Source organism: Poecilia reticulata, linkage group LG15 (genome assembly GCF_000633615.1).
Source record: "Poecilia reticulata strain Guanapo linkage group LG15, Guppy_female_1.0+MT, whole genome shotgun sequence".
Classification (NCBI taxonomy): Eukaryota; Metazoa; Chordata; class Actinopteri; order Cyprinodontiformes; family Poeciliidae; genus Poecilia; species Poecilia reticulata.
Window position 1 is genome coordinate 3,615,976 of NC_024345.1, and position 14,975 is coordinate 3,630,950.

The 14,975-nt window shown below is 37.8% G+C and overlaps 2 protein-coding genes across 2 annotated transcripts in view; one reads left to right on the forward strand and one right to left on the reverse strand.

Annotated features, from left to right (window-relative positions):
- desi2 (desumoylating isopeptidase 2) overlaps positions 1-2,654 on the forward strand; it is a 14,315-nt gene extending 11,661 nt beyond the window's left edge. Inside the window, exon 5 of the mRNA XM_008428794.2 lies at positions 2,018-2,654. Within this exon, the coding sequence (XP_008427016.1) occupies positions 2,018-2,290 (273 nt within the window). The 3' untranslated portion in view covers positions 2,291-2,654. The remainder of the gene's footprint in view (positions 1-2,017) is intronic.
- A 3,858-nt stretch (positions 2,655-6,512) lies between these two features.
- LOC103476434 (cytochrome P450 3A40-like) lies at positions 6,513-13,704 on the reverse strand. The gene is made up of 13 exons (XM_008428793.2): positions 13,393-13,704; positions 13,207-13,300; positions 12,977-13,026; positions 12,643-12,742; positions 11,627-11,743; positions 10,314-10,399; positions 10,076-10,218; positions 9,849-9,973; positions 9,673-9,757; positions 8,704-8,864; positions 8,377-8,603; positions 7,061-7,223; positions 6,513-6,977 (listed from the first exon to the last, which is right to left on the reverse strand). The coding sequence occupies exons 1-13, from the start codon at positions 13,458-13,460 to the stop codon at positions 6,903-6,905; spliced, it is 1,494 nt and encodes a 497-aa protein (XP_008427015.1). The 5' UTR covers positions 13,461-13,704; the 3' UTR covers positions 6,513-6,902.
- Between the last annotated feature and the right edge of the window lie 1,271 nt (positions 13,705-14,975).

Sequence of the window (14,975 nt, forward strand, 5' to 3'; positions counted from 1 at the left end):
CACACACACACACACACACACACACACACACACACACACACACACACACACACACGCACACACACACAGACACACACCCCCAAACAGCACATATGTGCTGTAAATACCACACAGAGAAATCCTCCCTAAGGAAATGACAGATTAGGGTTCAAACATTCACACATAGACGCAAAACAGAATACCAGTACGGTTAAAATGTTTAACAAAACAAGGGAGGTGACGCGTTTCCCTCAGGATGAAACTCTAACACGGAGAAAGATGATCAGATCAAACGTTATAATCACTTCTCCACAGATAATATTTGTCTCTCTCCACAAATAATAGGCAAATGTTTCTGGAAAGAGTAGTCTTTCTGTACAGATCTATAATCTGGATACATTTGGATTTGGTAGACAATTTGTGGAAGATAAATCCTGGTCATAAAACACGTCTTGGCGTTTTCAGTTAGAGGTGGAAGCTTTTTCACTTAGTTGCAGGCATTTATATTAGCTCACACTTTCTTTCTGTGTCTTGCCTCCTATTTCCGTATTATATCTTAGCAGACATCTGCTCAGATCAAGACAGAACAAGCTCACCGGCGTGATGAAACTGTTTTATCTGATGTCGCAAAGCTAGCGAGGTTGGTAGAACCTCGCTAGCTTTGGTAAGTCGTTATGTTGAGAAAATGGGGAAACAAACATTTTACTGTTAAAATAGAGAGTAAAATACACAGTGACAGTCTGCAGCGTTCAAAAAGTCCCCTCTTGTTGTTTTTCTTTCTTTATTTTCCATTTAACACGAATCAGTCTCGGCGTCGGCTGTTAAAAGGTCATCATATCTGCCATGAGCAGAGCAAGTGTGTGTGTGTGTGTGTGCGTGTGTGTGTGTGTAAATCAAGATATTTATGGATTAGCTGTTGCTTTCTGACGGCGTTAGGAAGACAAAATAGAGAAGAGTGGAAGCTTTATACGTGTGACATCATGTGGATTGTTATCATATGGAGGGTGGTGCGGATTCTTTTCATGTCAAAACATGTGATGAGGCAATTAACCTTCATCTTGCTCCACCTCAATATATTGCAATTTAAATTGGCAAAGTAATAAAAAAAAATAATTGTTTAACCAGGAAAACACTGATATCCTTGTCCACATGTTGCCAGGTCTTTATAACATTGTTAAAAAAAAACTTTGTATATTGATTTATCAAATTTTTGGTTTTGAAAAATTTATGTTTGGAAAATCAGGATTGTTTTTTTTTTTTCTTTTCATTTTTCACCTGTGCACTTTGCAGGTTTCCATAATTCAGAGTGATGTCATCAGGCCCGAGGCGGCCATCTTGTTTGACGAGCGTGTTTTACCGCTTCTATTTATGTGGACTTTAAATTCAAGTCAACTCTACAACATAATATTAGGGTCTGGCTACATTTTTTTGCTGTTTTTTTTTAAATTACAAGAATACAATCATCATATTAGGAAAATTAAGTACTAGTTTTAAACAAATTACTAACACTAACAGGACAAATAAAAAAATGAATCATTCAGACTTTTTTTTCTTATTAAACAACTTATTTCTCGTGATGTTGAGACTTTCATTGTTTTTTTTTTCTTCCTCTGCTAACATTATGACTATGTTCTCATAATTTAAAAAAAAATTGTATTTCTGGCCCTAATACTCTGTTGCAGAACTCAGTGAAGGAATGATTGCATTAGAAGCCATTTAAAAAAAATGTTTTCTGTACTTTGTTCTTTCTTTTTTTATTTAAAAGAAAGCGAGAGAAAAAAAATCTATTCAAATTAGAAAATAGATATGGTATGAAAAAACTACTTTTATCAATATTAAGTAGGACTCAGCAAAATAGATAAATAAATCAATAGTAATATTGCAAGTCTGACTCAGAATTGCACAGCATTCTGGGGAATGTAGGCAGAGGAAAGACTTCAGCCCCTCAACCTCTCACGGCGAGCTAAGCAAGGTGTTTTGTATTTTTGAACCATTACCTTAACTTTTCTTCTTCTGTTCTTTTAATGTTTCTTCGTAGATCCTGTGTGGCAGGGAGATCCCCCGTTGGGTCAACCGCCTGGCCTACTTCAGCTCCTGCGTGCCGTTCCTCCAGAGCTGCCTGCCCAAAGAATGGCTGACCCCTGCTGCCTTACAGTCCAGCGTGAGCCAGGAGCTCCACGGAGCGGCCGGAGAGCTGGAGGAGGCCGAGGACGCCGCCGCCACCGCCTCCCTGGCCTCCATGTCGCCCTCCGCCTCCTCCAGTCCCCCCTCCACTCTGCCTCGACACTGTCGCCCGCAGCCCCGCAGGTAGAAGCAGGGGGCGAGGGGGGGAAACCCCGGGCCTTCACCCCCTTTTCTTAAAGAGACAGTGACCTAACAGAGAAACCACAGCAGCCACAGCCAAAAGTCCTGTCACACCGTTGATTCAGGCGCCCAGACTCGCTCGCTCCACGTGGGAGCATCGGGACAATCTGACCCCGTCTGGACCTGTGGAAGGGTTCTCACTGATCCCCAGATCCCCCTGAAAACTCAAACCCGTTTCCACTCGTTTCTCCTTTACCTACAAACCACATGCAGGTTGTACCAGCATTTTACTTGTCACCCCCTCCACCTGGTTACAGTGTAAAAACATCTCCAGAGCAAACTATAAACTCCTTGGTACATTGACACGGAAACTTTTCTCTTTATTTTGAACAGTTTTCTAAAAGTTTTCTTCATGGAAAATGTCAGTAAGCGTAGAAATAATCTTTTATCTACACCTATCCAATCATTTTGAGGCGAATCTCTGGGTAAATTAAGTTTCTGTCGCTGCTGATTGCGGTACGACAACCTGAATCCCTGGTAAAGGTGCTTCTGCACAATTTTTCATTGAAGTAGCAAACGTTGGAGAAATCCAACCTTCAATTCAAAAAATCAGCTTGAATCGGTATCCGAAGAACCGTTTGTGTTGATGTCCTCCAGGTGTTTTGGTTTTTATTGGTTAAAATGTGCTGCTGTTTCAAAGAGTTGGGCCTGACACGCTCCACCCAGGTTCCCAGCGCATCACAAACGAAGCACCGTTTGTTGCTGCAGAGCAGCTAAAGCTAATTCAGTCCAACTCTCCACATCTTTACCTGATCTTTAGGACCTTTGTAATTCCTCTCCAATAACTGGGTTGTTTTGAATGTCTTTGTTATTGTTCTGAGTGCAAATAAGAGCAAGTTGAGGAGAGAAGTTATTTTCTTGAACATTAACAAGCATCATCTGTCTGTAGCGCCATGGTCTCTTGTCTTTCCTCTTTTGAAGAGTGGCTCTGCGCCGCCATCATATTTTTCATATAAGATCATCAGTTTGTAATTAAAAGTTCGTCTGCCATCATCTGATGATCTGAACTTCAAAAAAGTAGTAAGTGAATAAAGTTGTGGTTGTAAGCTGCAAAAACAAAATCTTAAAAGGTTTTTTTTTTTTTTTATAAATCTTGGCACAATTTAAATTAGACAAAACTAACTCATAACTAAATTTTCACCAAGATGTAGTTTTTATTTGTCAATCATTCCTTAATGTTGATTTTAAATAAAAGGTACTAGTTACATTGGCAGTTTATTTGAGAAAAAAAAAGTCTGCCAGTGGAAGTAGTATTTAAAAAAAAAAAAAAATCAATATTAAGGAATTACTGACTTATACTCCTATATCTTGCCGAAATGTTACTTGGAAGTTAATTTTGTCTTATTTCAAGTGTACAAGAAACTAGAACAAAAACACTTGGTAAGATTTTATATTTTTGCAGTGCAATTTCCTACCACTGAACAGATATACCCTAATTACAGGTTGAATATTTTTAATATGTTTAATATCAAATTATGCTGCAGAGCAGAAGTCATTTTAGGGCTTTTCAAGCATCTTTACCCGGGATTACATCAGCGCCGTGGTTTCTGTGTGATTTCCTTTGAGGCTGTCTCATTTACGAGCGATTGTCTCGTAAATGAGATCTTTTTTCATCTCGGTGGGAATTTCCTGCAGATAAAAGTAGTTCTGCAGTCGACTTGAGTCAGCCTACCAGACGCCGCTGATGAGTAAAGTTATAGAATCAGCATTTTTTTTTTTTTTTTTTGTATTTTATTTCCAGTGAAACATTTAGTGGTAGCTCAGGTCCTTCCAGACTCGTAAAAAAAAAAAAAAAACAATCTGATTCGTACTGACTCATCAACCAACTCAAAGGAACAATTTTCTTAAGTGTTTAGGAACAAATGTTAAGGCAGTGAGGTGGAGGGATACGTTCTCAGTAGCAGCTGCCATGGTGCCTTTAAACCAGGTACTTTCTTAAGAAACCTATACATTTAGCATATATGACAACTTTTAATAGGTTTTTTTTTTTTTTTTCTAAATCAAAGTAAAATTGAAAGTCACGCTAATGCTGTATGGTAATCTACATAAAAGAAGCAACTTTTTCTTAACTGACCAGAGATCAGTCTGCATCAATTATTTTCCTCCAAAGTATTGATGCCACATCAAATGAAAACACTCTGTACTGATGGGTGTTTTGCAACATATTTTTGATTGTTTTCATTACCACACTGACAAAAAAATAAATAAAATAAAGCTTTACATTTCACAGGAAGGTGCTAATTTTCCTGAATGAGCGATTGGTTTTACCTGCTGCAGGGCGAGTTCTGCTCTGAAGCGAGAGCCGCTGACGTGCTGGACGGACGTTTGCATTGACCGTCGTTTCTGACAAATCCTGTTTTGTTGCATTTCGATTTTTATAAAATTCTGGCCTTTTTTTGTCAGCTTTGTTTATTTTTTGACAAACTCAGGACTCTTAAAGGCTTTGTAGTTTGAATTTTGTTTCTTTTTTTTACACGTTTTGTGTCGTTTCTTTTTCTAAAACAGTAGATGCTCAGTTTTATATTCCACTCTTGGAAAAAACTAACTTTTGTTTACTGTCTGTACTTTTCTGTCTACCTTGATGTGCAGGACTGTCTTTTCAAAACCGATTAGCATCGAGCTAACCTCTGGGCCACATTTTCCTCCACCACCCATAAATACTTGGACACCTTTACAAATGTAGCACCATTTGAAAATTGTCAAATATTATTTTTAAGGGACTGGATTCCTTTCTTCTTTCCAACTCAATCATTTTATTTTCCTTTGTTTTGATGCTCTGGCACCCAGAGTAATTTGGTTATTTTAGGTTTGTTACAAATAAACATCAGTGTTACAGAAGAAAAGGTCATCAAACCAGCAGCTGACTTGGTGTGAGAGGATAAAATCAGAGCTTTATCAATAATGTAACTTCTGTTTTAATGAGGACGCTACTTTGGCGCCCTCTGCTGGAGATTTGTTTTAGAGCTACTGAGGTTTCCTGAAAAGCAATGACTGGTTAGGTGAAATATTTACTTAACATGTTTCTGACAAGATTACGCAAAAAAAAAAAAAAAGTTTAAGATGGCTTTGACGTGAATAAAGATTTTCATAAATATGAGTTGTTTGCATGAACGTGAAATTTACTACAAAAGTAAATGTTCCAGAGTAAAATTTGGAATTTATTGCACATCAGGAAACCCCAAACAGCTGTTTTATGTTTTTTTTCTCTCTTTTCCGCCCTCCTCCAGAGATTTGAATACAGCCCAACACAGCTGGATCCCATCTGAATATTAAAATAATACCGTATATCACTCCTGTTCTTATGTTGTGATAGTTTAACTGACAATAAATTATACTTTAGTTGCAGAAAAAAATACAATTAAAGCCTTATGTTTTCATTCACATATGTATATGAAATTGACCCGTCTCACTTTTTGTCTCTTGTTTCCAGATCTGCTGAACCTATTAGATTAAAAAAGAGAGAAACTGTCCATCTAGTCACAAGCAGTTGCAGTTTTTGCTTTTTAGTTTAATCAAAATATGGGGCCTATATGTTGACATAAAAGTTTAGTTCACCAATAATCATTTTTCATCAATAATCATTTTATTAAATTTTTTTTAAATAAAAATCACACACATTGCCTTGCAGGAGTGCCAACACTCTTGAGAGTCCGCAACACTGTAATAGAAACAAAGCATTGGGACTGCTTGAAGTGTCAAATGAAAGATTATTGCTATTTATTAATGGTTTTACATATTTAAAGATACCAGTGTTGGCACATGAATTTTTATAATTCCATGAATTATTAAAAATCAATTTTTATGTAATTTTTAAATTTGGATGTTATCTTCAATAACTGAAGAATCTAAATTAGTGAGTTACAACAATTAATTTCCCTTTGGGGTTAATAGTGTTTTTGAATTTGAATTGGGGGAGGGGGAAGCAGGGAAAGAGCTTTATACGACATTCTGAAAATCAAAAAACTTTAGTTTTATGATGTGTGCAACCTAAACATTACATTTTTTATGCAGTAAATATTTTGGATTGGAATGTCCAGATTGTTGTCGAAATGTCTTACAAAAAGTTAGAAATTTGAAAATGTGATAGTACCCTTTAAGAAAATCTAGTAAACATGTTTGTTCACCTGAAAAAGAATATTTCACATCTAAAATTTTTAAAAATGTATTTATTGCAAGAAAATGTTAAAGCATTGATTTTTTTTTTTTTTTTTTGGCTGCGCATTTAAATGTCGTTTGTGTTGCTCATTCACGTCAATCTTCAACATCCATATAAAAGTTTGTGGTTTCAGCTTTGCATATTTTGAAGAAATGCTAGAAATGCAAACATTTTTTGCAAGCCACTGTACACACACACACACACACACACACACACACAATGTGGCCTTCACCTCAAAAATAGCTGCAACATTTTGTCTGTGTCCGGTATTCACTACAGCCGACAAAGATGGACTTTAGAAAGCACAGCCAAGTTACATGATCTCTGAGCAGTGATTGAATTAGGCAAAATTCAGAAGCAATCATCCTTCCAGATTATTAAAAAAAAATGTATAAGTCTTCCATTATAGTTCTCTGGGAACAAACTTCACCACCAGAGGCTTGGTTGGTTGGAACCTCCAGTCAAACTGAATTGGGACCTGAAGACGGAAACAGACGGAAATGAAACGCTGACATGGCAACAGAGCAGAACGACTGAATTGTTGCAGGCTGTCGGTCTTACCAAGGTGTCGCTGCAGGTTTCCACAGAGTACTTCTGCAGGATGCGCACGATGACCATCTTCATGACCAGGTTGGCGAATCGCATCCCGACACAGTTACGAGGGCCGAGTCCGAACGGCATGTACGCGTACGGGTTCAGATCATTCTCATTCTCCTTACTGAACCTGCAGAGACCAGATTAAAGTGTCTGTTACATTTTATTTATTTTTTTTGTCTTCTTGCAATTGAGGGTTTTTTTTTTCTAAGATGTCAGGAACAATAAAACAGTAACTGCTTTTGCATTAACCATAAATTTGTGCAATTTGAAATCAAATATAAACTTTCTTAATGGAAACAAGTAGGGTTGGATAATATAAATTCTAGGATATTTATAAATTCCCCCCAACCCCCGCCTCGGAAAGCATCGATTTTTCATCCGCAAGTATCGATACGTTGAATCATAGGGGTCCATAGGCTTATAGAGTCTTTTTAACATGTCTGGTTTGTGGTGGTGTAGCAGCAAGACTCCGCCTCCCCCAGTCTCATGCTTCAGCTTGTACTTGGAGTGCACATTATAAACTACACACCAGTTTTTAAATTGTGTCAATAGGCCAAGTAAAACAGGAGTTATACTAAATTAAGTAAACCATATTTTTCCGAATGTCAAAGAAATGTCAAAATCAGGCTTTTCCGGTTATGTGAAAGGGAATGAGCTTCCAAACGTAAAAAACGAAACATTTAATTTCATTGTTTTTGGAAATCTCAAATCTTGAATAAATAATTACGGGCTGTATTTTGTTGCTAAGAAACGAAGTAAAGTTGCGCAAGTATCCGTGAAAGGGAAGCGGAACGGAATAACGGTGTGAACGGAGCCGCAGAAAAAGCAGTGAGATCGCGAAATTGATGCAAAGTTTATATCGGAGCGATCGGTGGCATACACTTCGTAATTTGTATTTAGCTTGGTGGTTTCTGTTCTGTATATAAAGGATGAACACACAGCGGAGATCTGTTTTGATCTCCGCTGCAATGGAAGACGAAGAAGAAGAATCCGCAGCGCAGTGAGGATTTCCATGTTGACGATGGCTGATCGATCATTCTTATTAGCAACTGACAAAGAGTATCAGAGACCGAGTGTGTGATCGATGAGATCCTTGCAGTCTGAGGCAGCTTCTCAGAGATAAAAGCAGGGGAATGGCAGCGCTGCGCAGCTGCAAGGAGTCGATCACTATGGGGTGAGGCGGAGCCACTCCCCCTGCAGCTAGTAGTAAACGGCTTACAGCCACAGCTAACTCCGGGAATTAGCCGTGGAAACGCAGCTGGTGTTCTCTTTAAAAGTACCTCTCTGGTTTGAAGAGTTCAGGTGAGCTCCAGTACCGTGGGTCCGTGTGCAACAAATGCACTGGGATTCCAACTAACGTTCCCTCTGGGATGGTGATGCCATTAATCTCCATCGTCTTCTTGCATACCCTCTCAAGTCGAGGCGCACTGGGAAGTATTCGGTGCGACTCACACAAAACCTGGTCCAGGTACTCCAGACTATTAAGGTCATCATAGGAAATGGAAGCCTGGATGCAGCAGAGTAAGTTGGATGTAAATAAACGCCCTAAAACTCAGGGATTAAGTAAAATAAAAAACTATATATTAAAAATTAAAGTGTCAATCTACATTATTCTGTAGGCGGTCGTCGATTTCTTTCTGCAGCGTCCGCATGATATCAGGGTAGAGTGCCAGGTTATAAAGGAGGAACGACAGGGTTGTGCTGGTTGTCTCGAAGCCAGCGAAGATGAATATCGTGGCCTGGGACAGGATCTCGTGCTCAGTCAGACCTGCAACCAGACACACTGATGTGAGTTATTCATCTGCTTCAGATTATTTCTGCTCAATAAGCAACAAATGATGCCTTGATCCACAACAAGTTCATGAAGGGATAAAAACCAAAAGGCATCGATTGACATTTATTAGTTTGACAAGGTTACGAAGCCATTTTCTAATTCGCCCAGTGAATCATAATTCACAAATGTGGGGGGGGGGGGACATGGAACATGGCAAACCTCCAAAGTTGGACAGTTACTGAAAAAGTGATTCTTCATGAAGAGAGCTGCAGATTTCATTTGTTATAGTTAAGGTAAAGAGGTTGTGGAATTTTTTTTTTAAATGGCATGCATGGGAGAGCTTCAAGACAAAAACTACTGCTGATCAAAAAATAGACAAAAATAAATATCTATCCCAGAGTAAACAAATAAAAAAAAAAAAAACAAGTTTGGACCTTTTTGTCATGTTATTTCTAACATCAAATAACTAACAACACTTAAGAAGAATACCATACCAACAGTCAGACATGGTGGAGGTAGTGTGATAGTAGTGTAATATTGATAAAAAAATTTTTTAAAAGTACGGTACTCGTTCCACTTTCATATTTTTTTCACTTGTAAAATCTTCCAGTAGTGATTTAAAAGAAGCTCCTATATCTTGCTGAAAAGTTATTTTTAAATTACTTCACTTGACATAAGACAAAACTCAAGATATTTGTACCAAAACCTTGCCCCATCCCCCCCACTTTTTTGTGTTATTAGTGGACCTTTTGACTGTAGTTTAAATTTCAGCCCCGGTCATTCACTGTCAGTGAAAACAGACCTTTACTTGGTTGCTCATGTTCGCTCTTTATGTCACTTTCTGGGATCTCACTCTGAATCATCACCTGCAGGAAGTCTCCACGAGTCTGGATTTACATAGAACATATTTACCTACACGTACTAATGTTTGTTGTTTTTTTACACCATAGGAGATGTTGACAGCAAATCAACACTTACCGATACCTCTGCACTATGCTGCTCTTTAAATTTCTTAACGATGTTGTGAAGAAAGTTCAAATTGGATGAGGGCAGGACCTCAACCTTGAAGAGCTTCAGGAGGTAACGACCAAAAGGAAAGATCGCTAAAAAGACACAAAAAAAAGTCAACAAATGACAATAGACAATATGTTATAGTCGTATTAAATGAAATGCTCGACCAACAAAGAGGGAAGAGGGTGGCGTACAAGAGAGAAAAATCGGCAAGAAGTTGATTTTCATAATCTTCTGCATGTGAACTATAACAGGGTCTTCGGGGTTATTGATGGAGTCCGTCTCCACGCTGAATGAGGCGCTGGTCACCACGTCCAAACTGTATGGCGAAACGAGTCTGAAAAGGAAGAAAGAAGTAAAGGCTTGTGTTGTTATTCGTTTGGGGAGGATCGGTTCAAAATCAGGAGGAATACAACGGATCAAAACACTTACTGTTTGGCAAGAACGGGCTCATCCAGGTTCATTTTTCCCAGCTTCACAATGAGTCGATCTGCAAAGCGAGCAACCAAGGGAAAAACCTTCAGGGAGAAAAAAAAGAAAGTTAAAACTGTATCTAGCCGTGAATTGCTACACCTGGGTGTTTCTGTCACTACTTAAACCTCTGCAGAATGTGAATGTAGCCAGCAGGTGGCGCCCTTTGTAAGCTTTGAAAACAAAATTCATTCAGTAAAGATTTTACTGTAAGTTTCACACCATGCAGCACAGCAGCTTGTTATCAATAAACACGGTTTGAAGATAAGTGATCAACTGGGTCAAAGGGAAGCATCCGTGAGGAAAGCATGTGACTTTGTGTTTACTCAAAATAACCAATGAGATTTACACAGATCTTCTACAAAAGTGATACAGCGACTCTGAATACAATAGGTAGCTTTACGGATCAATTTTTCACTGAATACATGAAATACATGGATACAAGTCCAGATCTGGGCAAATATCCTTCATGACCAGTTTGGCGGAGATCGGACAACGTTTAAATGAGTTTTCATCAAATGTCATTAAATCCATATTCAATTACCTCGACCTCGAATGAAGAGAAAAGGTGTTTCTTATTCATTCTGTGGCCATTTGTGTGACATTTGTAGTTTTCATGTTTTTTCTCAATTGTTGTCATGTCTCCAAGTTATTCATCCTACATGCACACAGAGAACCTCGATCGAAACTGCAGCTGTAGTACAAAATGACCGACTTCCTCCTTGTTGCAGACCTTTTCGCGACACGCAGATGTAGATAAAATTTATTTTTCTCATTAAAATGTGAAATGTTGACAGACTTTTAAAAAATCTAAATTGTGCACTGTGGAACTTTTTTTCCTTCATTGCCCTTAAAACGCCTATATTTTGACAAGTCTTAATGCATCTTAATGCATTTGTAAAATTTTAAAAGAGATGTGTACACTTACAAATATTTGATAAAAAAAAATAGTACCCAAGTAAAAGTTAAAAGTGCAGAGCTGTAAAACTATTAAAAGTACCAAAAAGTTACTCAAGAAAATGTAACTTGAGTAACTGTAACTAGTTACTGACCCCCTTTTCTTAAAGGAGATACTAGTAGGAACAGTTCCCGATAAAATTGTTATCATATTCTATTTTTGAACTATTTTTATCGTTCACTTTGATATTGGTTTTTTTTACGGTAAACACATTAGTTTCAGTACATTTCCATTAATGTTATTAACATAGACCAGAGATGTGTCAATAAAGAAAAGCAAACGGTAGAAGTTGGTTAACAACATTGTAGATCTTGACCTGCTTAAGTCTTCCGCTGGTGAAACATGGAGATATGGTGCTGCGAATTCGCTTCCACTGTTCATCCTTCACCGCTGTGATTGCATCATACAGAGGTCCACTGTCTTCAAAGAAAACCTGGAAACGGACAAAACAGCAGGACATGCTTAGACTTTACACAGACGGTACAGTTTCTTTTTTACTCAGAAACAATTAATCTCATTTCCTAAGAATACGAGCGCTTTATGGTTAAAGAGTGCTGCGGGGACATTTAAGAGATTCAGGTTTCATTGTGTTTCATTGGGGCGACTGTGGGAAGAGTAGTTGTCCTGTGATTGGAAGGTTGTAGGTTCAATTCCAGCTTCCTCCTGCCTCATGTTGATGTGCCCTTGGGCAAGGCACTTCACCCGAACCTGCCTACCGATCTGCGTATCTGTGTATGAATGCGAATGGGTGAATGCGACTCGTAGACTGACGAGTAAAGCGCTTTCAGTGGTCAAAATGAATGGAAAAAGCACTAAGTTCAGTCCATTTACCATTGTTACACTCCCAGCCCGTAATATTCCCAGTGAATCAGAGTCTTACTTCTTCTTGCATCAGATGGTGGGAGTGTTTTGGATGTAATCCTTCTTCAGTCTTCCTTTTTCACTCAGAAACAATTAATCTCATTTATTAAGAATATGAACTCTTTATGGTTAAAGGGTGCAGCAGAGGACATTTAAGACATTCAGGTTTTATTGTTGCACTCCCACCCCTGACGAGGTGAAAGTGTAATATTCCCAGGTTTCGTCACATCAGTGAATCAGAGCCTTACTTCCTCTTAAATCAGATGATGGGAGTGTTTTGGATGTAATCCTTCTTAAATCTTTGGAACAGGTTTCCTGTAAACCTTGCCAGAAATTCCAGAAAATCTAAATCTTCTGAATGAAACACTTTCCCCCAAAGTTCAAGACATGGAAATTCATCAGGTGGATATAATTTTATTTGTAAACAGCTGCCAAATTAAATTATTGCCCCACGATAAATAATTATCTCACCCTGCGGTTTGTAAATGCAGTGTAGCACTCCTTCACCAAGATGGCTTTTATCATCTCAGGGTCTGCAACCATCAACACAGGTCTTCGTCCCTCAAACAAACTGAAAAAAAGGAGGAATATTACAGAAAATACGGGCTACTAAAGTTTTATCAGTATGAATTGACAACGAAATACCGTAAAACAGTTTTAACATTAAGACAGCTTGATTATTCAGAATGTCAATAGAGCAAAAGCATTAATAAAAAGGTTTGGCTTTTGTTTGCATATTTTTGCTAACTATTTACTGAAATAAGAGTCTCTCAGTGGAAGCAGTAGTAGTTCTTCCTCAACTCACCCCCAGACATCCCCAAACTTGGACTTGTTGTCACGGTCAAACTGAAGTCCCTGCAGGGAGACATAGAAACATTAAAGAGGAGCCGAAATAGCTGAAAATAAAACATATTCGCTTCTGGTGAAAAACGGACATTGCAAAAAAAAAAAAAAAAAGATTCTCGTTTCTCATATTGAACTGCTTGTATAATTAATGTCTCTAAAAGAGTCGTCTCGGTTCGCTTAGGCTAATACCTTTCTGATACCCAACAGGGTTCCAATAAAAGGCAGAGGTCTCGGTCCGGATACGCCAAGCTTTTTGAAAAATCTGTATGGCCAGATTCCATACCTTATGTTCAAAAAGAGAAAGAAAGATGCGACGTAGTAAGTTTTCTTTTTCGTACATGGTAAACAATATAAGAGCAGGGTACAAATACTCACAGTAATAAGAGAGTGACAGCAAGAGCCACTAAAGTCCATGTAGTCGCGGAAAACAGCAGGAAATCCATTTTCTCCTCTCTGTATTACTGAAACCTGGGAAATGCTGTCAACAAGCTCTGTAAAAGCCTCCCTGTACCGGGAGGAGTCTTGAAACACGACACATTATGATAACTTTCTGCTCCAACCAATCTTTCCCAACAAATAATCTCTTTATGAAATTTAAACTACGTCCAATTCTGTTTTAAGGATTTTGAGATATGATATTAAAGCGGGTTGCTTTGAGATCACGTACCCTTCTTGCTGCAGGGTAAAGCAATGGGAGTCTTGGCTCTTTTCACGGATCCGAATAAATTGGCTCAGCTCACCAAGATGGGTCTTTCGAAAGACCCATCTCTTTCAGCTCTCAAACGGTCTCTTTATTTCTAAGTTTTAAGACCACCTTTTTGCTATGAACATGTACGAACATAAGTAGTGCCGTTACTTTATAATTTTTTTTAAATTATGTAAATTATGGGTTTGTTTTGTTCGTTTTTCGTCTGAGTCGGTTCTATGAATCAGCACATAGAACCGACTCAGTCATACAGTCATAGCTTTAGCTAGGAGTTTATAGCCAAAACAATAACGAAACACAAAGGCAAGTGAACTGTTAACATTTTTTATTAATGTGTATGCTTCTCTTCCCGCCCTTTACCGTAATAACCATTTTACCCTTGAAATAATCATTGTCACTGACAAGCAGACCATTTTTATTAAACGAACTAACAATCGTAAATGTTCAGAGTCCTTAGACTGCCATGTGTAATGTAAAACAGACATGTATGCGATTTTATATTTTCTTTTTGTGCTTTCTTTAAGAAATACTATTTGGTGTACCCACAATTTATTTGTGCAATAATTAAAAGACAATAAAAGTAAGAAACCCTTTGCACTGAAATTGAAAAACCAAATATGTTCCTAAATAAAATGTATGGAAAAAAGCTTACTGACAACCTCCTTACAACTGTATTGAGTAAAATATATAAGGACGGTTTTGTCATCTTCTGCCATTCAGATTTTGTGTTTAAAACTTATCTAAAAATATAGAAACAAAATGTTGCCACTAAAGATAAAAATCCAGTGGTTTATTTTTATATTAAAAACTTTAGAGCAGTGGCATAAATAAGTATGAATTTCCACTATCAGACTGGAAAAGAAAAATACAGAGGAATGAAGAGACAAATTGTACTTTGTGTCTATTTTAGTTGATGCCTTTCGTTTTTATCAATTCTTATGCTTTATTCTTCACTTTCAGGTGAATTTTTCTGTTTTAGTGCATAAAAAGCATGTGGTAATGTGTAATGTGGTAATTCTAATTCTTGTTATTCATCACAAGAAGAATAAAAATAAAGTAGATAAGCTAGTGTTGGTTGATGAAGAATACATGCAGATTAGCAACTTTTGATTTCATTTTTTACTTTAACATATATCTTTGGTTATTGCCTTATCCCTTATTTCTCCTGTGGGAGACAGTTAGTAGCACCCCAGCTACTAACTGGGGTAGTAGCTGGGGTGCTACTACCCCAGTTATATTATATATAATATAT

Excerpts from the sequence above, each read along its gene's own strand:
- LOC103476434 (XM_008428793.2), bottom strand. The coding sequence starts at position 13,460 with ATGGATTTCCTGCTGTTTTCCGCGACTACATGGACTTTAGTGGCTCTT. Across the intron at positions 9,758-9,848 it reads AGCATAGTGCAGAGGTATCG|ACTCGTGGAGACTTCCTGCA; the intron begins GTAAGTGTTGAT and ends ATGTAAATCCAG. Across the intron at positions 6,978-7,060 it reads AAACCTGCAGCGACACCTTG|GTCCCAATTCAGTTTGACTG; the intron begins GTAAGACCGACA and ends TTCCGTCTTCAG.